Source organism: Choloepus didactylus, chromosome 7, assembly GCF_015220235.1.
Source record: "Choloepus didactylus isolate mChoDid1 chromosome 7, mChoDid1.pri, whole genome shotgun sequence".
NCBI lineage: Eukaryota > Metazoa > Chordata > Mammalia > Pilosa > Megalonychidae > Choloepus > Choloepus didactylus.
The window spans coordinates 124309620-124337235 of record NC_051313.1 but is presented as its reverse complement, the minus strand read 5'-3'; the positions used below and the strand labels follow the sequence as shown (position 1 = coordinate 124337235).

Sequence of the window (27616 nt, the reverse complement as noted above, 5' to 3'; positions counted from 1 at the left end):
CTCTGTATATATTACAACCAGCAATTCTTTGCTTCAGATATTCAGTTGACTGTTCTCCCACAGTGGTCTACAGAAGACCACAGTGAGCTGCCTTCTATACACAGGGCAAGTTCTGGATAGTGAGTTCATCAGGCCACCACCAGACAGGTTGGGCCAGAAATATATGTTCTCAGTATATGAATGAACATTAGTATGTTCCCTCCAGAACCAGAACCAGGTATTTGCATTGGGAATGCAAGCTCACTCCAAAGCCAGTGAGGGGTACGGGTGGGGCCACCCAGGGTACCACAAGATTCTCCTGCTTTTAACTAACCTTTTTCTTGATTTCATGCTCACGCTGTTACTGCGGTCCTTTAACTGTTTTATAGAGCTTTGAGAAAGATGTTTCTGGCAGTTTTTGCTAGTCATTCAAAGCTTCTTTTGGGAGGTAGAGGGACAATGAAGCATCTCACTCTACCATCTTCATCCACAGCACTGCTCAGATACGAACATTTTGTAAATACAATTTTTATTGAAGTTTCATAAACTTATTACAAAGTGCACAACTCTTCAGTGTAGAGCTTGATGGCATCACAAAATGAATCACCCAAGTCAAGAAACAGAACATTACCAGCATCTCAGCTAGTACCAGCTACCTTGGGGCCCACCCTCTTCCCCAAAAGTAATCACTACTCTGACTTTTATCACTTTAGATTCATTTTGCTGCCTGAAACTTTATATAAGCAGAATCATACAATATGCATTCATTTTTGTCTGGCTTCTTTTGCTCAATACTATGTTTGTGAGAGTCATCCATATTGTTGCATGTAGTTGTTTCAATGTCATACAGTACTTAATTGTATAAATATACTACAATATATTTACCCATTCCACTCTTAATGAGCATTTGTTTCCACTTTAGGGTTATTATAAATAATGCTTCTATGAATATTCTTTTACATGCCTTTGGAGGTATTTGTGTTAGGTATATGCCTGGGATTAGGTTGGATGGATCATGGTATATAGTTACATATGGTAGATATGTCCAAAGTGGTAGTAATAATTTACTCCTACCAGTAGTACTACATAAGAGTTCCAATAACTCAAACATCCTCATGAAAATTTGGTCATGTTAGCATTTTTAATATTATCCATTCAGATTAGAATAAACATGGCACCATACTGTTTTAATTTGCCTTTTTCTGATTACTAATATGATTGAGTGATTATTTTATAATATTATTGGCCAATTGGTTATCTTCTTTTGAAAAGTACATGTTCAAGTCTTTTGTTGATTTTTCTATATGGGGTATCTGTCTTTTTTCTAACCTATCTGTAGTACCTTCTACATTCAGATATGCTCTTTTGGTATGTAGTTTTTCTGGAGATGACACAGGGAAAATATAATAGGTCTGGAAAAGCTTATTGTTTGAAAGTAATGAAACTTCCACTGGTAACTGAGCTAGTGCTGATATTTTCAATGCCAAGCAGTGACAAACTAAGCAATGGAAAACAATTATTATGGCAAATTAAAACAAGTCACACCTGTTTAAAAAAAAAAAAAAGCTTTTGTGGTCCATAATGATACTAGAAAAAAGGAAGTTACCATGAAATTAGTGCAAAATTCAATTATAATGCATATATAAGTTCTCAATACTACCTTGGAGATGTTATTCATTGATCAATCTAAATTACAAGAGTCTTGCAATGAAACTGTGACAAAATCCAAATTATCAAAAAATACCATTGATCTGTAAGTCTTGATTTTTTTAAGCTGCTTGTCTAAGGTTTATTAATTCCCCATTTGTGTACATTGAAAAGAAATGCTAAGTCAAGTAAGCAAGACTTATCCTATAATTGACAATAAAATATAGAATTATCTCAATTTTGCTGGATTGGTAAAGTTCATATAAATTCTTAGCTTGCACATCAGTGATTTTCTATGCTAAATGCTGTTGTGGCTTCTCTACCAAAGATAAAAAAAAAAAAGAAAAACAGAGGTCATGCCAATATTTAGGTTTCAGGTAGTGAAAATGTTCTACTTTAAAGTGTATAGTAGATCAGAGATAATTATAATATTCATCAGCAATATCAATGAAGAGAAATTATTTAGTTTCTAGTATTGTCATCCTAGTATCCCAAAATTTATCCTTAACTGAGTGTGTGCCAGTTTGAATATATTGGGTTCCCCCAAAGCCATTATCTTTGATGCAATCTTGTGTGGGCAGATGTTATCAGTGTTGATTAGACTGTAATTCTTTGAGTGTTTCTTTGGACTGTGCCTCACCCAGCTGTGGGTGATGACTCTGACTGGCTTATTTCCATGGAGGTGTTGCTCCGCCCATTCGGGGTGGGTCTAAGTTGAGTCACTGGAGCCATATAAATAAGCTGACTGACAGAGGGAACTCAATGCAGCTGTGAGTGACATTTTGAAGAGAAGCTACAGCCAAGAGGGACACTTTGAAGAAAGCACAGGAGCTGCAGATGAGAGACAGTTTGAAGACGGCTGTTGAAAGCAGACTCTTGCTCCAGAGAAGCTAAGAAAGGACAAATACCCCAAGTGCAACTAAGAGTAACATTTTTGAGGAACTGCTGCCTAGAGAGGAACATCCTGGGAGAAAGTCATTTTGAAACCAGAACTTTGGAGCAGATGCCAGTCACGTGCCTTCCCAGCTAACAGAGGTTTCTGGACACCACTGGCCATCTTCCACTGAAGGTACTCAATTGCTGATATGTTACCTTGGACACTTTACAGCCTTAAGACTGTAACTGTGTAACCAAGTAAACCCCCTTTTATAAAAGCCAATCCATCTCTGGTGTTTTGCATTCCGGCAGCATTAGCAAACTAGAACACTGAGTAAAGAAGTTTCTGAAATGATTTTGGTGTGCATAGAGATTAGTATTAAAAACATAATACATTGTGAAGAAAAATTTCCTGGCCCACCTAAAAAGATATTAAGCTGTGAGTATTTTAGGTAATATGACAGCAACAATGTTAATTATTTTCCTCAATTTCATAAACCAATCATCAGTGGATTATAAATACTGTTAGAATCAGGAACTCTAATAATACAGATTGAACAGGCAGAACAAGATGTTCAAATGGTTAAAAGATTCCAAAAGTGTCAATGGTGGAATTTGTTCTGCTGCATAACTAGAAAATGTCCACGGATATTGAACCAAAAATGTTACATAAACCAGAGTGGTAGTATTCAAATTGCTATCTCCCAAAAGGGAATACCCAATGACACATGAATAAATGAAAGCCAAGGTGTATAACATCATGCTAGAATTCAAGGGAAATCTGATTTATGTGTATGTTCCTTTCCCCCACTGGACCCTCTTCTTAGACTGTACAAATAAATTTTCCTTTAAAACAAGGTTCATAAAATGGTTGAACTAGTTCCTTTGGTAAGATTTCCCCCTCTCTGAACTGAAGAATAAGACATCTTATGTAGATTGTTTTGTATAATATAATAGCATGTGCTCCTGTTTGCCCAAATGTTTCCGTAACCAAGGAAAAACAGTATTCTGGAGTGAGAGATATAAGTCATCAGGGAGAGAGGGTAACCTGTTGTTTATATTATACAATTATAACAATTCTGTAAAGTTAGATTAAGCACTCCCAGATCTTAGAACAATTAAGATAAAAAATAAAGTAGGGTATGGGACTCATTGTGGTGCATTTGCCACTGTTCTTTCCTTTCCCAGCGCACCTACATGCACACACATACCTACACACATCTATCCTGTTGATTCCTTTACTTTTCTACCAAAGAAACTAGTTCAAGGTAGGTGATCCTGGTATTGAAAGGAATATGAAGAACTCAACTTCTATCTATGGCACAGAAGTTTAAAAGGTGATTTGGAGATGGCAGTAACAAATTACAAAAATGAAATTACTTCAAACTGGTTATGATAGTCATCTTTCTTTCACTATATAATTCCTGGGTTTGAGTAGCTTAAACAAATAGGCATTTATTTTACGCCACATAACAAGTTCAGAGAAAGGTAGTTGCTGGCATAGGGTCACTAACCTAACAGTTTTGTCAGAGAGTCTAGCTTTCTTTAAATTTTTTCTCTGCCATTGTTAACATATTTTACACACTCTCATGCTTATGATCACCTCATGAGCACAAAATGTCTATCACAGCTCCAGATATCACATTCATGTTCAAGGCAGGAAGTGGCAAAAGGTGGAACTAACTACATTTGTCCCATTTTATCAAGAAAGTAAAAGCTTCCCCCAGAATTCCCCAGAAAATAAGCTAATTTTTCCCTGTCCGAAACTATGCTGCATATCCTATTGCAGTGCAAGGGAGGCTGGAAAAGTATTTGGTTAGTTACATTACCATCATGAACAAAACCAACTTTCTGTTAGGAAGAAAGGACGGCAGAATAGACACTGGGTTGACAGTTCAAATCAAAAAGCAAAAAACATGAGAAATTTTTATGTAAACCGGATGTTCAACAAGAGTAGGAGATATTTATAACCCTGAACTACTTGAGAAACTATCAAATATGATCAAGATGTAAATCAGGGAATTTGACAGAACACCAAGACCCACCAGTGGCTATATTTCTCAATAAAGCTAGAAGAGGAAATTCTAAAGTAGCAGCCGTGTCTTAAAGAAAAAAAAAAAAGATTGTTTATTTGAAGCAAAGGGAAAAAATATGGCTGGCTCGAGGTAAGAGACTGTTTGTACAAACATCTTGCTATAATGTAATATAGTTATCCCTTCCACTTTGCGGGTGTCAGGGGCACACCTCCCACCACCCATCCCCAAGATCTGGAAAATCTGTGTAAAACATTTTGGCCCTCTCTTGTTACCAGAGAAGTAGTCTGAATTTTTTCTGTCCTTTTTTTTCTTATAGAGTGTTTAACTTATTGTAAAATTTGGGTTAAGTATTTGGTCATAGGCTATATGTGTCATCTGCTGGCCTTTGTGTGTCGCCTGCAGCTTCTACAAAACTCCCCCAGAATTCCCATTTAATTTCTTATGCCAACCCACAATATATTGAAGCACAACGGGGAAAAGTCATGCTGTGGGAAGGATAACTGTATATGAAAACATGAAAAAGTATGTTTTCTGTAAAACTGTACCCCAAAAAACTAGGGTTTATGGGGAAAATAAGGTAAACTATTTAAAACCTACTCAAGTTTGTCACCAGAGCACTAATAAAACTCTTCTAGTAAACTATAAGTTGAGTCAAAAAAAATTAAATTTCTAATAGATAAAGAAATATTACATTAAGTACAGGATTTTACCTTAGAAAGGTGATGGCATCTTGTTGGAAAAAGGTGAAAGGAAAGACTGAGGCAATGGTAGAGGGACATCATCCTCAGAAGTTCAGGTGGAGAAGCATTTGCACAATTTCCACGAAATGTAGTGATGCTATAAGAAATGTAGTGATAGTTCTGGCTGGTCTTTTATTTGTGTCTTCGACTTTGGACTATAAAAAGATAGCAGATTTTTGTTCTGTTTCGATTTGTTTTGTTTGTTTTTCTGTTTTAACAATTTCCTTCTTTCATACAGAAGCTGCTTATATGGCTTCAAAGAGGATATTATGCCATGAAGTGCAATCCTGCTGCATTCTGCATTGTAGTCATTATTTTCTATCCACTGCAAATGCTTTTCTTTTTTACTAAAAAGAGACAGTAACTCAGAAGTGAAAGGCTCTTATGGGGCAGTTTGTTGAACTTCATCATCTTCTTCCACACTTTTCTTTTGTGCCTCAGCATCTAGCTGTTAAAGGTCTTGTGTAGAAAGAGCCTCTGCATGAGGGTGCAGCAGTCCCTTAATATCCTCACTCTCACCTTCAAATCCAGCTCCTTTCCAAGAGCAAATCAGCTTGCCTTGAATTGTGGGAGCTCTTCTGAAGGTTCAAAACCCTCAGAGTCATTAATTAAATCAGGAAAAATTTTATGCCACAGCCTGTAAGCAGGCTTTTGTGACATCATTCCCAGCCTCCATAATTATATCAATCACAAGATTAATGTTGAATTGATTCCAGAATTCAAAAACTGTTTTGGCACTATCACCCCTGTAGCTGCCATCTCAAGCTCTAAAGACTGCCACCACATCTTGATCAAGGGGCTGCAGTAAAGAAGTTGTATTCGGAGGTAAAAAGAGGATTTTGGTATTTGAAGAAAGCCAAATATTCTTGCAGGATGGCTTGATGTATTACTGAAAATTAAAAGAATTTTAAATTTTTCCCCATGAGATTTTTTTTTTTAAAATCTATAAAAACATCATCTAGAAGATCAGTAAATATCTGTCATCCAGCCTCTCTTGCTAAACCTATAATAGACACCAAGGCTAGTCTTTACCATTTCTTTTTTTTTTTCTTTATTAGAAAAGTTGTGGATTTACAGAACAATCATGCATAAAACACAGGATTCCCATTTACCACCACACCACTACCACCTTGCATTGGTGTGGAACATTTGTTACAACTGATAACACATTCTTTTAATTATACTATTAATTAAAGTCCATGGTTTAATGTAGTGTAGTGTAATGCAATTCCTTAGGTTTACATTCCCTATTAAAGCTTATGGTTTGGCAGAGTGATAAATCACAACAGGCTTCAGCTTTAAATCTCCACTGGCATTTGCACCCAGTATCACAGTCAGTTGATACTTTGTGGCCTTAAACCTTCAAACTGTAGGGCCTGATGGGGCATTTGCTTCAAGTAGAGACTGGTTTCATCGAAATTAAAAATATGATCCAGAATTTAGCCTTCTTCATCAATCAAATTTCTTAACTAGGGGAAATGCCTTTGCAATTTCTTCATCTGCACTCACAGCTTCAACAGAGAGCTTAACATTGTGGAAAGCATAGTGGTTCTTGAAGCCACTAAACCAGCCACTACTTGCACTAAATAAAGGCACTTTCTGGAGGATTTTCAGCTTTATTCTTAAGGTCTTCATATATTGCTAAACTTTCTTTTTAATTTTGAGAAAGGTTGCCCCCAATTACTTCTTTGTTTGGTACTCAATATACACTTAACAAACGTTCCATTTCTTCCACTTCCTTACACTTTGTTCTAATAGATTGTGTAGCACTAGCACTTGTTTCAGCTGGATAAAATTTCTTTTATTTTCCCAAAATTGTCTCTAATTGTACACAATGTTGACTCCTCTATGCCAATCACATGACCAATGTCACAGCTTCTTTCATCTCTTTCAAAACATTTTATAATTTCAAGCTTTTCTTCAATTGTTAAAGCTTTTCTTTTATGCGCAATAGCAGAAATTTTGTCACCAGTACACTTCTGTGGCATTTGCAAACCCCTTTGCTTGCTCATTTTCTGGAATACAAAAAAGTTTAGCAAAACATATACAAAGATGGAAGGCAATCATGCTAAAAAGCACTTCCAAGACAGCTCTTGGGGCCAAACTGAGCCAAGAGGTAGGATGTGGCTATGAATGGACATTACGTATAGTACTATATGTCTCTCCACAACTTGCTGCATTCAGCTATAATCATGTACTTTGCCTTCAGTTGCTACTATTTGTTGGCACAAAGCATCAACTTGCTGGGAAAAATCATGTATAGGCCAGCACAATTTCAGCATTACATTGACTTATTTTCCTATTTACCAATCTCATATTAGAGATTTTACATTCCAGAAACATGTATTCTAGTAGACCAGTCTGTATACTTAAAACTTTTCATTCTCAAAAAGAGTTCAGATATATGAATAGTATTATTATAGAACTATGAGTGTGTTTAGCAATATCCGTAATGTTCTAAAATTACTATCACAGAAAGCAACCATACTCTCTTAAAAAATAACCGCTAGTATAATGGTAAAAGATAGAATACTGAGTTGAATACACCTCAGATACCAATGATTCTAGGTACTGAGAAGTGCCTAGAAAACCACGGAGTTAATCTCTTCCTTATACAGATGATGTTAAAGCACCGAGAAGGTGTGACATGCCCAAAGTTACGCAGTTAATTAGTGGCAGAGTCTATCACAGAACCCAGATCCCATGATTTACTGTTTCCTAATATTTCCACTAATATAGCCTTCTCTATTTGTCTCTCCTAAAAGATATTTCTTAAATTATTAAACTGATTTATTTTCAGACATGTTAAAAGTAGTGGGCATTATCTTCAGGACCTTGTGTTAAGTAATGGTTTAGACTTTACACCAAAAGCACAAGCAACAAAAGAAAAAAAACACGTAAATGGAACGTCATCAAAATTTAAAAACGTTAGTGCATCAAAGACTTCATGATGAAAATAAAAAAGACAACCCACAGAATGGAAAAAATATTTGGAAATCATGTATCTGATAAGGGTTTAATACCCAGAATATATAAAGAAATCCTACAACTCAACAACAAAAAGATAAACAACCCATTTTAAAAACAGGCAAAAGGCATGACTAGACATTTCTCATTTCTCCAAAGAAGACAGACAAAAGCCCAATAAGCAGTAATGAGAAGATGGCAGACTGGTGAGCTGTATGTTTTAGTTACTCCTCCAGGAAAGTAGGTAAAAAGCCAGGAACTGCGTGGACTGGACACCACAGAGCAATCTGTCTTTGGGCATACTTCATACAACACTCATGAAAACGTGGAACTGCTGAGATCAGCGAAATCTGTAAGTTTTTGCGGCCAGGGGACCCGCGCCCCTCCCTGCCAGGCTCAGTCCCGGGGGAGGAGGGGCTGTCAGCTCCAGGAAGGAGAAGGGAGAATTGCAGTGGCTGCTCTTACCGGAAACTCATTCTACTGATTCAAACTCCAACCATAGATAGACTGAGGCCAGACACCAGAGACTCTGAGAGCAGCCAGCCCAGCAGAGAGGAGACAGGCATAGAAAAAAAACAACACGAAAAACTCCAAAATAAAAGCAGAGGATTTTTGGAGTTCTGGTGAACACAGAAAGGGGAAGGGCGGAGATCAGGCCTTGAGGCGCATATGCAAATCCCGAAGCAAGGCTGATCTCTCTGCCCTGGGCACTTTTCCTTAATGGCCCTGGTTGCTTTGTCTATTAGCATTTCAATAACCCATTAGATCTCTGAGGAGGGCCGTTTTTTTTTTTTTTTTTTTTTTTAAATCCTTTTTGCTTTTTCTAAAACAATTACTCTAAGAAGCTCAATACAGAAAGCTTCAAAGAATTGAAATTTGGGCACGTCAAGTCAAGAGCAGAACTAAGAGAGCTCTGAGACAAAAGGCAATAATCCAGTGGCTGAGAAAATTCACTAAACAACACAACTTCCCAAGAAAAGGGGGGTGTCCGCTCACAGCCACCATCCTGGTGGACAGGAAACACTCCTGCCCATCGCCAGCCCCATAGCCCAGAGCTGCCCCAGACAACCCAGTGTGACGGAAGTGCTTCAAATAACAGGCACACACCACAAAACTGGGCGTGGACATTAGCCTTCCCTGCAACCTCAGCTGAATGTCCCAGAGCTGGGAAGGGGGAGCAGTGTGAATTAACAGAGCCCCATTCAGCCATCATTTGAGCAGACTGGGAGCCTCCCAACACAGCCCAGCAGCCCAGAACTGCCCTGGGGGGACGGCACTCACCTGCGACATAGCACAGTCATCCCTCAACAGAGGACCCGGGGTGCACAGCCTGGAAGAGGGGCCCACTTGCAAGTCTCAGGAGCCATACGCCAATACCAAAGACTTGTGGGTCAGTGGCAGAGACAAACTGTGGCAGGACTGAACTGAAGGATTAGACTATTGCAGTAGCTTTAAAACTCTAGGATCATCAGGGAGATTTGATTGTTAGGGCCACCCCCCCTACCCGACTGCCCAGAAACACGCCCCACATACAGGGCAGGCAACACCAACTACACACGCAAGCTTGGGACACCAATTGGGCCCCACAAGACTCACTCCCCCACTCACCAAAAAGGCTAAGCAGGGGAGATCTGGCTTGTGGAGAACAGGTGGCTCGTGGACGCCACCTGCTGGTTACTTAGAGAAAGTGTACTCCACGAAGCTGTAGATCTGATAAATTAGAGATAAGGACTTCAACTGGTCTACAAACCCTAAAAGAACCCTATCAAGGTCAGCAAATGCCACGAGGCCAAAAACAACAGAAAATTATAAAGCATATGAAAAAACCAGACGATATGGATAACCCAAGCCCAAGCACCCAAATCAAAAGACCAGAAGAGACACACCTAGAGCAGCTACTCAAAGAACTAAAGATGAACAATGAGACCCTAGTACGGGATATGAAGGAAATCAAGAAGACCCTAGAAGAGCATAAAGAAGACATTGCAAGACTAAATAAAAAAATGGATGATCTTATGGAAATTAAAGAAACTGTTGACCAAATTAAAAAGATTCTGGACACTCATAGTACAAGACTAGAGGAAGTTGAACAACGAATCAGTGACCTGGAAGATGACAGAATGGAAAATGAAAACATAAAAGAAAGAATGGGGAAAAAAATTGAAAAACTCGAAATGGACCTCAGGGATATGATAGATAATATGAAACGTCCGAATATAAGACTCATTGGTGTCCCAGAAGGGGAAGAAAAGGGTAAAGGTCTAGGAAGAGTATTCAAAGAAATTGTTGGGGAAAACTTCCCAAATCTTCTAAACAACATAAATACACAAATCATAAATGCTCAGCGAACTCCAAATAGAATAAATCCAAAAAAACCCACTCCGAGACATATACTGATCACACTGTCAAACATAGAAGAGAAGGAGCAAGTTCTGAAAGCAGCAAGAGAAAAGCAATTCACCACATACAAAGGAAACAGCATAAGACTAAGTAGTGACTACTCAGCAGCCACCATGGAGGCGAGAAGGCAGTGGCACGATATATTTAAAATTCTGAGTGAGAGGAATTTCCAGCCAAGAATACTTTATCCAGCAAAGCTCTCCTTCAAATTTGAGGGAGAGCTTAAATTTTTCACAGACAAAGAAATGCTGAGAGAATTTGCTAACAAGAGACCTGCCCTACTGGAGATACTAAAGGGAGCCCTACAGACAGACAAACAAAGACAGGACAGAGAGACTTGGAGAAAGGTTCAGTACTAAAGAGATTCGGTATGGGTACAATAAAGGATATTAATAGAGAGAGGGAAAAATATGGCAAACATAATCCAAAGGATAAGATGGCCGATTCAAGAAATGCCTTCACGGTTTTAACGTTGAATGTAAATGGATTAAACTCCCCAATTAAAAGATATAGATTCGCAGAATGGATCAAAAAAAATGAACCATCAATATGTTGCATACAAGAGACTCATCTTAGACACAGGGACACAAAGAAACTGAAAGTGAAAGGATGGAAAAAAATATTTCATGCAAGCTACAGTCAAAAGAAAGCAGGTGTAGCAATATTAATCTCAGATAAAATAGACTTCAAATGCAGGGATGTTTTGAGAGACAAAGAAGGCCACTACATACTAATAAAAGGGGCAATTCAGCAAGAAGAAATAACAATCGTAAATGTCTATGCACCCAATCAAGGTGCCACAAAATACATGAGAGAAACTTTGGCAAAACTAAAGGAAGCAATTGATGTTTCCACAATAATTGTGGGAGACTTCAACACATCACTCTCTCCTATAGATAGATCAACCAGACAGAAGATCAATAAGGAAATTGAAAACCTAAACAATCTGATAAATGAATTAGATTTAACAGACATCTACAGGACATTACATCCCAAATCAACAGGATACACATACTTTTCTAGTGCTCACGGAACTTTCTCCAGAATAGATCATATGCTGGGACATAAAACAAGCCTCAATAAATTTAAAAAGATTGAAATTATTCAAAGCACATTCTCTGACCACAATGGAATACAATTAGAAGTCAATAACCATCAGAGACTTAGAAAATTCACAAATACCTGGAGGTTAAACAACACACTCCTAAACAATCAGTGGGTTAAAGAAGAAATAGCAAGAGAAATTGCTAAATATATAGAAACGAATGAAAATGAGAACACAACATACCAAAACCTATGGGATGCAGCAAAAGCAGTGCTAAGGGGGAAATTTATAGCACTAAACGCATATATTAAAAAGGAAGAAAGAGCCAAAATCAAAGAACTAATGGATCAACTGAAGAAGCTAGAAAATGAACAGCAAACCAATCCTAAACCAAGTACAAGAAAAGAAATAACAAGGATTAAAGCAGAAATAAATGACATAGAGAACAAAAAAACAATAGAAAGGATAAATATCACCAAAAGTTGGTTCTTTGAGAAGATCAACAAGATTGACAAGCCCCTAGCTAGACTGACAAAATCAAAAAGAGAGAAGACCCATATAAACAAAATAATGAATGAAAAAGGTGACATAACTGCAGATCCTGAAGAAATTAAAAAAATTATAAGAGGATATTATGAACAACTGTATGGCAACAAACTGGATAATGTAGAAGAAATGGACAATTTCCTGGAAACATATGAACAACCTAGACTGACCAGAGAAGAAATAGAAGACCTCAACCAACCCATCACAAGCAAAGAGATCCAATCAGTCATCAAAAATCTTCCCACAAATAAATGCCCAGGGCCAGATGGCTTCACAGGGGAATTCTACCAAACTTTCCAGAAAGAACTGACACCAATCTTACTCAAACTCTTTCAAAACATTGAAAAAAATGGAACACTACCTAATTCATTTTATGAAGCTAACATCAATCTAATACCAAAACCAGGCAAAGATGCTACAAAAAAGGAAAACTACCGGCCAATCTCCCTAATGAATATAGATGCAAAAATCCTCAACAAAATACTTGCAAATCGAATCCAAAGACACATTAAAAAAATCATACACCATGACCAAGTGGGGTTCATTCCAGGCATGCAAGGATGGTTCAACATAAGAAAAACAATCAATGTATTACAACACATTAAAAACTCGAAAGGGAAAAATCAATTGATCATCTCAATAGATGCTGAAAAAGCATTTGACAAAATCCAACATCCCTTTTTGATAAAAACACTTCAAAAGGTAGGAATTGAAGGAAACTTCCTCAACATGATAAAGAGCATATATGAAAAACCCACAGCCAGCATAGTACTCAATGGTGAGAGACTGAAAGCCTTCCCTCTAAGATCAGGAACAAGACAAGGATGCCCACTGTCACCACTGTTATTCAACATTGTGCTGGAAGTGCTAGCCAGGGCAATCCGGCAAGACAAAGAAATAAAAGGCATCCAAATTGGAAAAGAAGAAGTAAAACTGTCATTGTTTGCAGATGATATGATCTTATATCTAGAAAACCCTGAGAAATCAACGATACACCTACTAGAGCTAATAAACAAATTTAGCAAAGTAGCGGGATACAAGATTAATGCGCATAAGTCAGTAATGTTTCTATATGCTAGAAATGAACAAACTGAAGAGACACTCAAGAAAAAGATACCATTTTCAATAGCAACTAAAAAAATCAAGTACCTAGGAATAAACTTAACCAAAGATGTAAAAGACCTATACAAAGAAAACTACATAACTCTACTAAAAGAAATAGAAGGGGACCTTAAAAGATGGAAAAATATTCCATGTTCATGGATAGGAAGGCTAAATGTCATTAAGATGTCAATTCTACCCAAACTCATCTACAGATTCAATGCAATCCCAATCAAAATTCCAACAACCTACTTTGCAGACTTGGAAAAGCTAGTTATCAAATTTATTTGGAAAGGGAAGATGCCTCGAATTGCTAAAGACACTTTAAAAAAGAAAAACGAAGTGGGAGGACTTACACTCCCTGACTTTGAAGCTTATTATAAAGCCACAGTTGCCAAAACAGCATGGTACTGGCACAAAGATAGACATATAGATCAATGGAATCGAATTGAGAATTCAGAGATAGACCCTCAGATCTATGGCCGACTGATCTTTGATAAGGCCCCCAAAGTCACCGAACTGAGCCATAATGGTCTTTTCAACAAATGGGGCTGGGAGAGTTGGATATCCATATCCAAAAGAATGAAAGAGGACCCCTACCTCACCCCCTACACAAAAATTAACTCAAAATGGACCAAAGATCTCAATATAAAAGAAAGTACCATAAAACTCCTAGAAGATAATGTAGGAAAACATCTTCAAGACCTTGTATTAGGAGGCCACTTCCTAGACTTTACACCCAAAGCACAAGCAACAAAAGAGAAAATAGATAAATGGGAACTCCTCAAGCTTAGAAGTTTCTGCACCTCAAAGGAATTTCTCAAAAAGGTAAAGAGGCAGCCAACTCAATGGGAAAAAATTTTTGGAAACCATGTATCTGACAAAAGACTGATATCTTGCATATACAAAGAAATCCTACAACTCAATGACAATAGTACAGACAGCCCAATTATAAAATGGGCAAAAGATATGAAAAGACAGTTCTCTGAAGAGGAAATACAAATGGCCAAGAAACACATGAAAAAATGTTCAGCTTCACTAGCTATTAGAGAGATGCAAATTAAGACCACAATGAGATACCATCTAACACCGCTTAGAATGGCTGCCATTAAACAAACAGGAAACTACAAATGCTGGAGGGGATGTGGAGAAATTGGAACTCTTATTCATTGTTGGTGGGACTGTATAATGGTTCAGCCACTCTGGAAGTCAGTCTGGCAGTTCCTTAGAAAACTAGAGATAGAGCTACCATTCGATCCAGCGATTGCACTTCTCGGGATATACCCGGAAGATCGGAAAGCAGTGACACGAACAGATATCTGCACGCCAATGTTCATAGCAGCATTATTCACAATTGCCAAGAGATGGAAACAACCCAAATGTCCATCAACAGATGAGTGGATAAATAAAATGTGGTATATACACACGATGGAATACTACGCGGCAGTAAGAAAGAACGATCTGGTGAAACATATGACAACATGGATGAACCTTGAAGACATAATGCTGAGCGAAATAAGCCAGGCACAAAAAGAGAAATATTATATGCTACCACTAATGTGAACTTTGAAAAATGTAAAACAAATGGTTTATAATGTAGAATGTAGGGGATCTAGCAGTAGAGAGCAATTAAGGAAGGGGGAACAATAATCCAAGAAGAACAGATAAGCTATTTAACGTTCTGGGGATGCCCAGAAATGACTATGGTCTGTTAATTTCTGATGGATGTAGTAGGAACAAGTTCACTGAAATGTTGCTATAGTATGTAACTTTCTTGGGGTAAAGTAGGAACATGTTGGAAGTTAAGCAGTTATCTTAGGTTAGTTGTCTTTTTCTTACTCCCTTGCTATGGTCTCTTTGAAATGTTCTTTTATTGTATGTTTGTTTTCTTTTTAACTTTTTTTTTCATACAGTTGATTTGAAAAAAGAAGGGAAAGTTAAAAAAAAAAAAAAAGAAAAAAGACAAACAAGGAAAAAAAAAAAAAAACAAACAAACAAACAAACAAAAAAAACGATGTAGTGCCCCCTTGAGGAGCCTGTGGAGAATGCAGGGGTATTCGCCTACCCCACCTCCATGGTTGCTAACATGACCACAGACATAGGGGACTGGTGGTTTGATGGGTTGAGCCCTCTACCATAGGTTTCACCCTTGGGAAGACGGTTGCTGCAAAGGAGAGGCTAGGCCTCCCTGTATTTGTGCCTAAGAGTCTCCTCCTGAATGCCTCTTTGTTGCTCAGATGTGGCCCTCTCTCTCTGGCTAAGCCAACTTGAAAGGTGAAATCACTGCCCTCCCCCCTACGTGGGATCAGACACCCAGGGAAGTGAATCTCCCTGGCAACGTGGAATATGACTCCCGGGGAGGAATGTAGACCCGGCATCGTGGGATGGAGAACATCTTCTTGACCAAAAGGGGGATGTGAAAGGAAATGAAATAAGCTTCAGTGGCAGAGAGATTCCAAAACGAGCCGAGAGATCACTCTGGTGGGCACTCTTACGCACACTTTAGACAACCTTTTTTAGGTTCTAAAGAATTGGGGTAGCTGGTGGTCGATACCTGAAACTATTAAACTACAACCCAGAACCCATGAATCTCGAAGACAGTTGTATAAAAATGTAGCTTATGAGGGGTGACAGTGGGATTGGGAATGCCATAAGGACCAAACTCCACTTTGTCTAGTTTATGGATCGATCTGTAGAAAAGTAGGGGAAGCAAACAAACAGACAAAGGTACCTAGTGTTCTTTTTTACTTCAATTGCTCTTTTTCACTCTAATTATTATTCTTGTTATTTTTGTGTGTGTGCTAATGAAGGTGTCAGGGATTGATTTAGGTGATGAATGTACAACTATGTAATGGTACTGTAAACAATCGAAAGTACAATTTGTTTTGTATGACTGCGTGGTATGTGAATATATCTCAATAAAATGATGATTAAAAAAAAAAAAAAAAAAAAAAAAAAAAAGCCCAATAAGCACATGAAAAGATGTACAATATCATTAGCCATTAGGGAAATGCAAATCAAAACCACAACAAAATACCATTTCACATCCATTAGAATGGATATTATTTTTTTTTAATGGAGAGTTAAGTGTTGGAGAGGATGTGGAGAATAGGAACACTCATTCATTGTTGGTGAGAATGTAAAATGGTGCAGCTGCTGTGGAAAACTGTTTAGCAGTTCCTCAGAAAGTTGAGTATAGAATCACCATATGATCCAGAAATCCTACTTGATTTACCCCAAAGAATTGAAAGCAGGGACTCAAACAGGTATTTGCACACAGTGGCATTATTCACAATTGCCAAAAGATGAAAGCAATCCAATGTCCATCAATCAATGAATGGATAAGCCAACTGTGGTATATACATACAATGGAATATTATTCAGTCAAAAGAAGTAATGAAGTTCTGATACCACAACAACACAGATGAACCCTGAAAATACCACACTGAGTGAATAAGCAGACACAAAAGGACAAATATTATATGATCTCAAGGATATGAAATAACTAAAATAAGCAAATTCATAGAGTCAGAAACTGTAATTCAGGTTCCAAGGGGCTGTGGTGGGAGTAGGGAATAGGGAGATTATGCTCAATCTCCTATGGTAGCACAACATTATGAATGTAATTAACACCACTGAATTATATATTTGAATATGGTTTAAGGTAGAAATTTTAAGTTGTATATTGTTACTAAATAAAAATGTTTTAAAAACCATAGGACTGTATAGCACAGTTGTACATACAGTCCATGTAAACTATGGACAATAATTAATAGTATAATGGCAACACTATGTTTCATCAATTGCAACAAAGGTACTACACTAATGCAAATTGTTAATAATAGGTAAAACTGTGTGGGAGGAGTATATGGGAACTCTGTATTTTCCGCAAGATTTTTTTGTAAACCTACAAATTCTCTAATAGAAAAGAAATAGTGGACCTTATAAGAAGACATTAATAATTTTTTTACAGTTACACCTAATATATTTCTTTAATCTCAAAATAACTAAATAAACCATTACCTACTGGTAAGCAATAGATCAAGGTTTCCAATTTGATTAAATCATCTGCTTATTTGGATCCGGTGTTACTTACACAAAGACTGTTGTCCTATAAGCATGAATCTATTCATCTACATCAGTGATCAAATAAGAAATACTGCCATAAACCAGAGCTTGCAGCTACAAAGACAATCCCATTTACCCCGGACATCCATGCACCCAAATTTTCCACATAAGATTCAACCTCCAATTTCTCACCTGTCTGGGTTCATCAAGCTCCCTCTCCAAATCTTCCAGCACAGTCACCACCTCCTCTGCACTCTCAGGATTATGCTCCCGCACCCAAGCCTGGAGTTCTTCAGGCAGAATGGTCAAGAACTGCTCTAGCACCAACAATTCCAGGATCTGCTCCTTGGTATGCATCTCTGGGCTCAACCATTGATAACAAAATTCCCGGAGTTGGCTCAGAGCCTCCCTGGGCCCAGGTGTATCCTGATAGGAGAAATGCCTGAAGCGCTGACGAGACAATTCCTTGGTATAAGACAAATTCCTCTGTAGGCACGATTCCTGATCCCAGTCATGGTGTTCTTCCTCAACCTTTACTTTGATAATCTCTTGTTCCTCTGAAGCCCGGCCAGCCAAGTCTGGGAGAGCTCTAGAAGCCGCCGCCATCCCGAGCTTAGCTCAGAGGAAGGTTTTCTCCAATTGGGTGCGGTCTAGGCAGTTGGGTGATTTTACAAGTTTTTTTGTTTGTTCGGGTTTTTTTTTTTTTTTTTTTTTTTGGGGGGGGGGGATAGGGAAGAATTTCTATAAAAGAAAATACTGTTACAGAAAAACTACAGACGCAGTTAAAATGAGCTAGTTTCCATGCCAACAAGGCAGTTACTTGAGCAATCCCACTGAAATTTGAAGACACCCTCTGACAAGAAGATGGCAAATATCAATCACTAAGGCTGTAACGTCATAAATTAAGCGGCAGTTAACTTGCGAGAGAAAACCCTGAAGTTATCAAGGACACGTTAACTCTAAAGAAAGTCCAAGCAAGTAAACGAGAGGGTCGCTCCTAGGACCGGAGGTCCCTGCAGCCTGGGCCGGGGCAAAGCGAGAGACAAGCTCTTCCCACTCCACGAGCTTTCTGGGGTGGAGGCCTGTTGTCGCTGCGCAGCCGCCCCTTTCCTTGGCTGCAGCTTCCGCCGCTGAGAAACTCAAACCCTCTCTCACGAAATCTGAGAAGCGGGCCGAAAGCAACAATCACCGACTGAGGCGGCGGATTAGCCCACAAACCCGCCGCTATCTTCGGCACGTTCCGGCCGGGCTCGCTGAGCCTCACTCACTTCCGGTCCGCTCTAGGATTCCGGGTGGTGCAGTTATCTCGGTGGTCTTGGTACCGAGGGCTAGTAAAAGTGCGGTGGCGAGTACGCTGTAGTCTGTACTGACAATTAACTCCCGAGTTACCCCGTTATCTGTAATCCCTGTGAAAAGAGTTTCACGCTGCGAATAGTGGTGATGTGGAGGCTCCTGTAGGTTCTCCTGTCACCGTGATGAACCGCCGCTGGCACTCAGGCGCGAGGTACTTAACGCGGCGTCCTAAAATATGACCTGAAGAGCCCCCTGGGCTGACTACCGAGTCAGTTGATCGGTAGGCTCCCCCCTGACCTTTTCTCTATAGTTTCGGGCTTCCCTCTTCTTTCCCAGTCAGAATTTAAAAAGAACTATAGGATCTAGTTCAATCTTTTCCATTTTACGAATGGGAAAACGAAGACGCCTAGAGAGTGAGCTTCCTTCTGATGGGTAGCAGTAGCCATTTCTGCTATTTCTGGCTCTGTGTGTTCTGACTGTGAGCAATTGTGGGAAACTGGCCCCAGAAAACTAACAGGCAAAATCTGGAAGGGTTTGCCGAGCCGAGCAAGTTTGGATCAGCTCAGAATGGAGTAACCAGAAAATTCCGACTTTCTTCAAGCACTGTGCTCTACCAAGCAGAGTATTTTGAACATGCACGGAGCTGGAGGTGCTAGAAGTTACCAGGGAGAGAAGGTCGTTGCAAGAGCGACAGGTTGCGGCCACCGGATTCTGCCAGTGGTCTGGGGGCGCAAGAAACATCCCCAGTCCAAGCCTTGGACTTCTCGCCGGAATCCCTCACCCCAGCCAGGCCCACAGCCTTGTTAAGAGCGCTCAATATGTAATAGATGCCCCAGTAATATTTATTGAATTGCTGAATGCCTCCCCTCCCCCATTCTCTCTTTGCCTCTACTTTGATGCCAACTGATCGCTTACATTTTGACATGTCTAATTTGAGGGGCTTTGTCTTCAGAACACTTCTTTTGGAAGTCTCTAAATCAAAATGTGATGCATTTGGGGGCTGCGAATGGTCTCGAGTGAATCGCTAAATCCAATAAAATCGCATATAAAATTTTTGTCTGTGTCCAAGAATGATCAGATCTTCAAAGGACCAAGATGGACCCTCCCAATTCATTTTCCTAGTCACCATTGACGTGCTACACTTATCTTTTGTGTTCTTCCCCTTAGGAACTGTTACTTATTTGCAATCAGTGATTCTACCTCCTATCACTTTCATATTCTGCATCGGATGATCTCGATCACGCTCAACTCAGTAGGTGGTGAACATGGGTAAATATGACTTCTAGGGGCATTTTTTGAATGGCATTAATTTTTTTAACTTTGCATTTTTAAATACAAAAGTGATATACACTTGTAAAAAAATTCAAATATCACAAAAGTGACTTTGATAAAAAGTGAAAACCTCCTTTATTCCCAATTCCATTTCTCAGAAAAATTCACACCAAGAGTTTGGTATATATTCCCCCTAACCTATTTGGAAATTATTATATAAATTCACAAATTATAGCTTACGAAAATTATATTATGCTATTCATTACAATTCAGCTTTTTGTTTGTTTTAAACTTACCAACATTCATTTAGCCCACCTTTTTAGTGACTATGTATTAATTCAGTCAAACAGATGGGCACATTTCCAAGCTTCTGAGGCTGCCAAATATTGCAATGAACATCCTTAGACATATATTTTGGTATTTTTTTTTCTTTTATTTCTGTAGGATGGCTTTTTAGAAGAGAAACTGATGAGGCATTATTTTGAAAAATATTGCCAGATTATGACTGTGTGTCAGGACCCCCACTTTCACAGGGCCCTTTTCAAGGCCCTGAGGAGAATCACCCTATGTGAAACACACACGTTTTGGTAAAATTTGCAAAAGTATGGTATTACAATGGAAATCAGTTAAACTGGTGCCTCTTTCTACTTCAGCATATCCTCAAATATATCTTATATGGATATATCTTTTATATATATATATATATATATCTTATATCTATATATCTAATTTTGTGTTGATAATTTCTATTTGTGTAAGCTTCAGGCCTCACAGATCTGGATCTTCCTGTTGCCTTCCAAAAGCTTGTATATATTCTCAAAGAAGCGAGAGCGGTTGCCTTAATATTTGCCCCTTGCCTCTTCAGCAAAAACAAAGCATCACATTTCATTTTCAGCATGGTCTCAGTGACGCCTTAGTTTTTCCAAATTAGTGTTCCCACAGTTCATTATCAAGGGGACATTTAAGCACAACTGTAGAAATATATTTACTCTCTGACCTGGTCTTGTGGTGTAAGGGGTTGCACACTAAACTAAACATGAGTTCCAGTCTTGGTGAGACGTCTCAAATGAGCCTTTTTATGGTGTCTAGGATGGTATCTGAACGTGGAAAAATTCTGAGGCTTATTTCTAAGTGTAACATCTTTGTGGCCGTATGCATCATTATTTGACTCCCATAACGACTTCCTTTAAATCCCGTTTTTGAAAGTGAAGGAAATCACGGTCAAAGGAGACACAAAAATGGGCGCCTCCCCTACGAATCTCGGGGATCTGGCGGAAAAGTCAAACAGTAACGTTGACACCACCACCCACCCACCCCCTTTCCCGTGGTGTAGGCAACCTCATCCCCCAAATCTCCAAGGTGCGAAGTCCTTCTCGCCGTCCCGCCCACTCTGAAGCCTGTAGCAAACAGGCCGAGTCGCCGAACCTCGGGCCCGGGGCGCGCTTTCTTCTCTGTGTCACTTCTCAGAAACTCCCTCTTTCCCACTCCAATTCACCAAGACCGTCACCCACGTCGGCCTTCTCACTACCCACCCCAACTCCAAAGCCAGCATGCATGTCCAGGCGGTCCAAGCTGCCCCCCGCTCCAGCAGGCGGAAAGCTCAGCTCAGGATCGATCCCCCGACCACGTCGCCCCGGGAGCTGGGATTCTCAATTCATTGCCAGTCGCCCGCATTTGTTATGAATAAAGCGCCCAAAAAGGACTACACAGCCTGGGGGGGGGGGGGCAGCGAGGAATCCACGACCTGTGAGGGGGAGGGAGGGGTACAACGCCCTCTACCTTAGGCCATTCTCGCGGCGCTTCCTGTCTTCCGCCCCTTGAACCTGGGTGAAATGCGAACCTCTGCCCCCATCCGAAGCTGAGGCTCAGGGACAGGTGATGTCTCCCTGAACAATAACCCTCCGTGTGTAGACGGCCCTCAAGGAGATTACCGTCTAGCTGGGGAAAGGAAAGGAAAACAATAACCAAACGATCAGAGTGCTAAATGCGTGCTGAAGAAAGAGCAATAGCTGTGGCCAGACACCTCGACACAGAACACGGAATTCTCTTGTTAAATTACTTTTCACTGTCGACGAGGATGGGATTCGAACCCACGCGTGCAAAGCACAATGGATTAGCAGTCCATCGCCTTAACCACTCGGCCACCTCGTCACGGACCCGTCCGGAGGAATCATTTTCTCTGTCCTCATAGCTCTTCCAGTTGTTCTGTAGTACATTTGACTGCCCTTTCTCTGGTTTAATTGTAACTCAATCCCCAGAATTACACCTGAAATCAGGTTTCTAGACACTTTTCATAACAACCACAAAACTGATAAACGTGGCTTAGAGTGGTTCAGTTTCTTGGAACATATAAAATCAATACCCCTAGGTACTAAATAAATTCTTGTCGAACGCATGAATAATTGAACACAGCCAGGACTTCGACCCTGGCTTGCTGACCCCGCGCAGCCAGCCACGCGGTGTTTGCCCAGAAACGTACACCAGGGAGGACCACGCTGCATTCAAGAGGCCGATTACCCTGTCTCGTGGTCAGAACTTCTCCCGGGATTTCTGTTTTCTGAGAGATAACAGCGAACAAGGAAACCCGACTCTGCGATTCCCTTTCATTTGCTTCGGCAGTAGGCACGACAGCCAGGAGACTGCTTTCATTTCTCTCTTCTTTGCTTCTCTTGGTAGGGCTTGGCGTTGATCAGTCTGCAAGGTGTCAGCAACGGGTGAGAATGTGGTTGTAAAAAAGTTAAAAAAACAAAACAAAAACAAAAACAAAAAAACACAAGAGTCCTGCTGGGGTGGTTGTGGTTCTAGAGTAGATTTCAGTCTTAGAGCGCCAGGTTGATTTAGCCTGACTAAATCAAGGTAACCCACACCGGGAAGGGCTTTGTGGGCTGAGGGTGGAGGAATCCCAGTTGTGGTCCTGTCCCAGGCACCTTGTGACCTTCACAGACCACTTCACCTTCACAGACCACTTCAACAATCCCCACGCCCTCCCGCCGCCCCCACAAGTTTCATCCTCTTTCCAGGAAGAAGTTGAACTTGACAACCTCTAATAAAACCACTATCAAGAAACTCCTTCCACTCGCCAGTGTGTCTCCTTGAAAAGCAGAGATTTGGAGAGAAAAGATTCTTTCTTGCCAAAATATTGTTGTTTTTTCTTCTTATGAAGTCTCTACTTCTGTTCTCAGTTTTGGCAGGAGGCACCCTCCTTTTTCTCTCTAATGTTCCTTTACTGAATTTCATATACTCACTTTCAGTGTACTACCTACCATGGGAAACTCACCTATAATACCTGAGTTAGAGAACTAAGGATTTATCCATTTAGTGTGTCAAACAATCATATTTATTTCTTTGAAGGAGGCCAGTTGTTATGGTTTTCTTTAAGCCTTGAGTTAGGACCGCCAGTCTGCTGCTCAAATCATTTATGGTTCTCTTCTTTTGTCCTTCTTTCAGAGTTCCAAGGAAAATCTAATTTTATACCAGTGACTTCAAAACTTTTTCTCAGTACAAACTTTGAGGGAGAAGTTTCCCCTATTAGATTAATAAAATTTTTCATCAAATATTTGACTTAGACAATTTTCTCTCTAACTAAAATACAAGGACTGTATTTCTTTAATTATCATATTACACCCAGTACATTAGCATTTAGTAGGCACACATTAATTATTGTTGAATGAATGAATGAGTGAATGAAAATCTAGATTTATAATAAAAGAACCCCAAGCACCAAAAAGAAAGACAACTTAGAGAGATTATCCTCAATTATTTAAATCTCTTGGGCTGATAAATAACACCCCTAGGGTTGCTGGGAAGATTAAATGAACTATGAAGATTAAATAAACATGTAAAGTACTTTTAAACATGTCTGGCAGTTAGCTAATCACTATGTAAGTGGGTTTTTTTTTTTTTTTTTTGGTCTCATAAGTTTTATTGGTCCATATATCCAAATTCATTGTACAAATCTTTCAAAATAACTAGACATTTCAAGAATAGCTTACAATTCCACTCTGATTGTACAAATACTTGACACAGGAAACCATTTTTACAAGTACATGTTTCCTTAAAAGAATAATTTAATAAAGAAAATAAGTCTCTGTATCTCTTACAGCAAATTTTATGCAATTTTTTTTATCCCATTCAGTCATCCATCATTTCAGGTTTCTATTATAGTGTGTCCATCATATCCAATAAATCAAATTACAATCTGCTGCTTCTAATTTTCTATTACTATTGAGATTTACACTGTTAAGAGTTGTTAAGCCTTTTTCTGATTTTCTGATGGTCTGAAAGAATTCATGTATTCAGGCTAGAAGAGGTTGCTTAAACAACATTCCTTTTGGAATACAACTTGGATTAGGTTAATCGCTGTGTTTGGTGAATGATTTTTTTTACTTCTCACCTGTTCTAGATCAGCTGGTAGTTTTACCTTCACCATATCAAGCAGAACGAGTAAAGTCAGTACATTCTTAATAGTTTCTAAACTGCAAAAATAAAATGCTAGAAAACAAGAGTTAAACAGAAACATTAAGAAAGCTAGAACATTTGCTACCAATTAGAGTAGGGGACATTTTTAAAGTCAGGGTCTCTCCCACATTGAAGAGATAAAGTATAAGGATGTGGCAGTAGTTTTATAAAACACTGAAAAACTGTAAAAGGTTAATTACTTATGTCAGTGGTGTATCATTTTCAAAATGCCAGATGATCCAAAATCTTGGACTCAGTGGCCAACTTAACTCAACACTTGAGATTCTTATGTTGTGGCTTTGAAACAGCCTTATAAACATCTACTTGCCCAGAGCAAGTAATCCCTTAGGCCAGCGACCTTCCAGAATACTGACCACATTTACCTGAAAGAGTGGTAACAAGGAGAGACATGCAGCATTCACTCCGCTCCTGTTTTTGAAAAGTGTGTCCACTTGGCAAAGCTTGTTGTCTTACTTTTCAAGTAGCATGAACTAAAACCTAGAGACTAGCGGTATTCTACAGTCAAATTCAAGTTCCTGAGGACTCAGCTCCAACTATCCAATATTCCTAAAAGGATTCTTTAATCAGACCCTTGTCCAGTAAGAGGTTTACCCTGTGTCCCATTCCTCTTCTCTTTTATTTCTCTTGATTTCTGTTTTTCACCCCAGTGTAACAAGTTGCTACAGGTTTTTACCAAAATGCTGCACAATAAATTATGGTGCATTACTAAAAGTGTTCACATTATAAGGGTTCACGTTTGCCTGTAACTACAAGAAAACCAAATAGCGTCTACTGCAGTGATTTTGCAAATTCAGCATAGTCAATGTATCCATCATGGTTCTTATCATCATCTCTCAAAACCCCGTCTAAGTTAATCAGATCATCTTAGTTCTTTGGTAGTGTCTGTTCACTCCCTTCCTCCTTATGGACATGAGTGATGGCTGTGGAGAGTTCTAAGCCACCAAGTAAATTATTGCCATCATAATCATGCATTCTGAAATAATGGAGCTGCAGTTCTTGGGGGACATCTCCGCCTCTGGTTTGTTGATGACACCTTCTAGATGCTCCATGATATGCTCTTGGTCGTGAACTGTGTTTTATCCAGGCCTGCGTGCAGGGATGTGAGAAGCTGGCCCCAGGCTCCTCAGCCCTGGCACCTGGGGTGCAAAAGGCCAAAAACAGGCTACACAGGAAATTTAAACCAAATGCTCTAAAACTAAGCAATATGATGATTGAGATATTTCCATTTGATACAACAACAACTTTTTTTTGGCATGTAAGTGATTAGAGATGAATACCGCCCATCTTCGAAGTCAAGCTGGTAGCCACCATTGTGAGAGAGTAACCCTCTAAATACCCTCATAACAGAAGCTTTCCAGGATGAGCCTTGCCAGCCCCCATCCTCAGCTCTTTCTCTCTGCCCTGCTCCTGGCCCTCCAATCATCATCTCCCCAGCGCCACCCCCCACTATGTAAGTGTTTTGCATCATTATCATCATCCACAAGACAAGACAATCTAAGAGGAAAAGGAAAAAGAAAAAAGAACCAAAGAACTTGAAAAGACAATTCACAGAAGTAGAAACTCAAGTGGCTAATAAACATGTAAAATAATCTCCACCTCACTTATATTTAAAGATGTGCCAATTAAAACAATAATATATAATTATGTCCCCCATTGGACTGATAGATATTTATAAGATTGATAAAATATGTGTGGATAATAGTGTTGGAAAACGCGTTTATGAAACACTGTTGGTGGGAAAGTTAATTGGCATAACCATATTGAAGGATAATTTTATAATTGCTATTAAAATTTAAAGATTTATATCCTTAATCCCTTCCTTAAACCCAACTATTAAGTGGGAAAAAAAGAGCAAGTTAAAGTGTGGTACATATTGTTTTATTATTATTATTATTACTATTTAAAATAGAGCGGTATACTGCTAGAAAGTTTTACATTGTATCCATGAGGGCCATTCAGCCTCAATTTTATGAAGACCCCAAATTTTATACTTTTCTTGATACCTCCAAAGGACATAAAACTATTGTATATTTATTTGATGTCAAAAGAGTACACCTTTAAATATAATCATTTCAAGGATATCCTGATTTTTATAATCTCCCTTTAGCATTTCTTCATGTGAAAAAACCTCAAAAAAGTGGAAATTGCATAGACCCTTTGCAATGTATGAGAAGCCCTTATCAATACTGACATTAAAAATATCTACAAGAATACATATCAATTGTCAAAAATGGTATCTCTAAGGCTGGAATTATGGGGTTCTTGCACTTTCTATACCATTTTTTACATTTTATATCATTTCTATATCATCTTTCCAAAAGATAAAAATAAATTTAAACAAAAATCAAGCAATATAATGATTGAGAAATGCCCATTTGAAACAACAAATTTTTGTGTGTGTGACAAATTAGAGATGAATACCACCCTTCTTAGAAGGCAAGCTGGCAGCCACCATTGAGAGAGAGTAATCCTCTAAGCACCTTCAGAAAAGAGGGAAATCACCTTCCAGAGATGTTCTATAGGACAGCAGTTATCACTAGCGTTTTATACTCCCAGTTACTCCAGGGCTTTCTTTCTATCAAAGCTTCCCAACCACACTTCTTACTTCTCAAAAGGATACATGAAATCTGGGGATTCACTTTCCCACCTCTTCTCAACAGCGATATGAGCTACATTTTCCATTTCCCCAAAGGGGATAAATGACCTCCAGGAGAAGCTATTCCATTACAAACCCTTCTGAAACTGAGCACTAGCAAGCTGAGAATTGCTACCAGATGCCCTGCATTGGCTTCCTGTGTTTTCCATTCAGCCTCTTCCTCTCACAACCAGTTCATCTTCCTGACCCCTTCAGGTATAAAGTCTCTCAGTTTATCTTGTTATTTTCTGTACTTGTTATTCCAGTTTTGATTTTCTACCCTACACATAGACTGCAGCAAAATATCTGAGTGGAGGTTTTAATATATAGAACACCCCTGTTTACATTGCTTTGTATTTATGTAGTTGCAGAAAAAAAGAAAAATGCAACAAATCCACCAATCCTCAACCAATCTCTTCAGTAGTTCTTTAAGGAGTGCCTTTTATGTTCAGGGTGCAGAGATAAGCAAATTGTTGATAATTGTTGAAGGTGGGAGATGAGTACATGATGGAGAGTGGTATGTTTTCTTTAT

The 27616-nt window shown here is 39.1% G+C and overlaps 1 protein-coding gene and 1 non-coding gene across 7 annotated transcripts in view; both read right to left on the bottom strand.

Moving 5' to 3' along the window:
• ZBED9 (zinc finger BED-type containing 9) overlaps nucleotides 1-18590 on the bottom strand; it is a 32306-nt gene extending 13716 nt beyond the window's left edge. For 4 of the 6 annotated variants that reach the window (XM_037843903.1, XM_037843904.1, XM_037843908.1 and 1 more), the window contains exon 1: nucleotides 17598-18590. In XM_037843903.1, coding sequence (XP_037699831.1) covers nucleotides 17598-18011 — 414 coding nt within the window. In that variant the 5' untranslated portion in view covers nucleotides 18012-18590. Of the gene's footprint in view, nucleotides 1-5248; nucleotides 5471-17597 lie in introns of those variants that run through there. The other 2 variants (XM_037843906.1, XM_037843905.1) reach the window with 2 other exon arrangements.
• Nucleotides 18591-22039: 3449 nt separating this feature from the next.
• Nucleotides 22040-22121, bottom strand: TRNAS-GCU. The gene has a single exon. It is a non-coding gene; the product is annotated as a tRNA-Ser (tRNA).
• Nucleotides 22122-27616: the final 5495 nt, after the last annotated feature.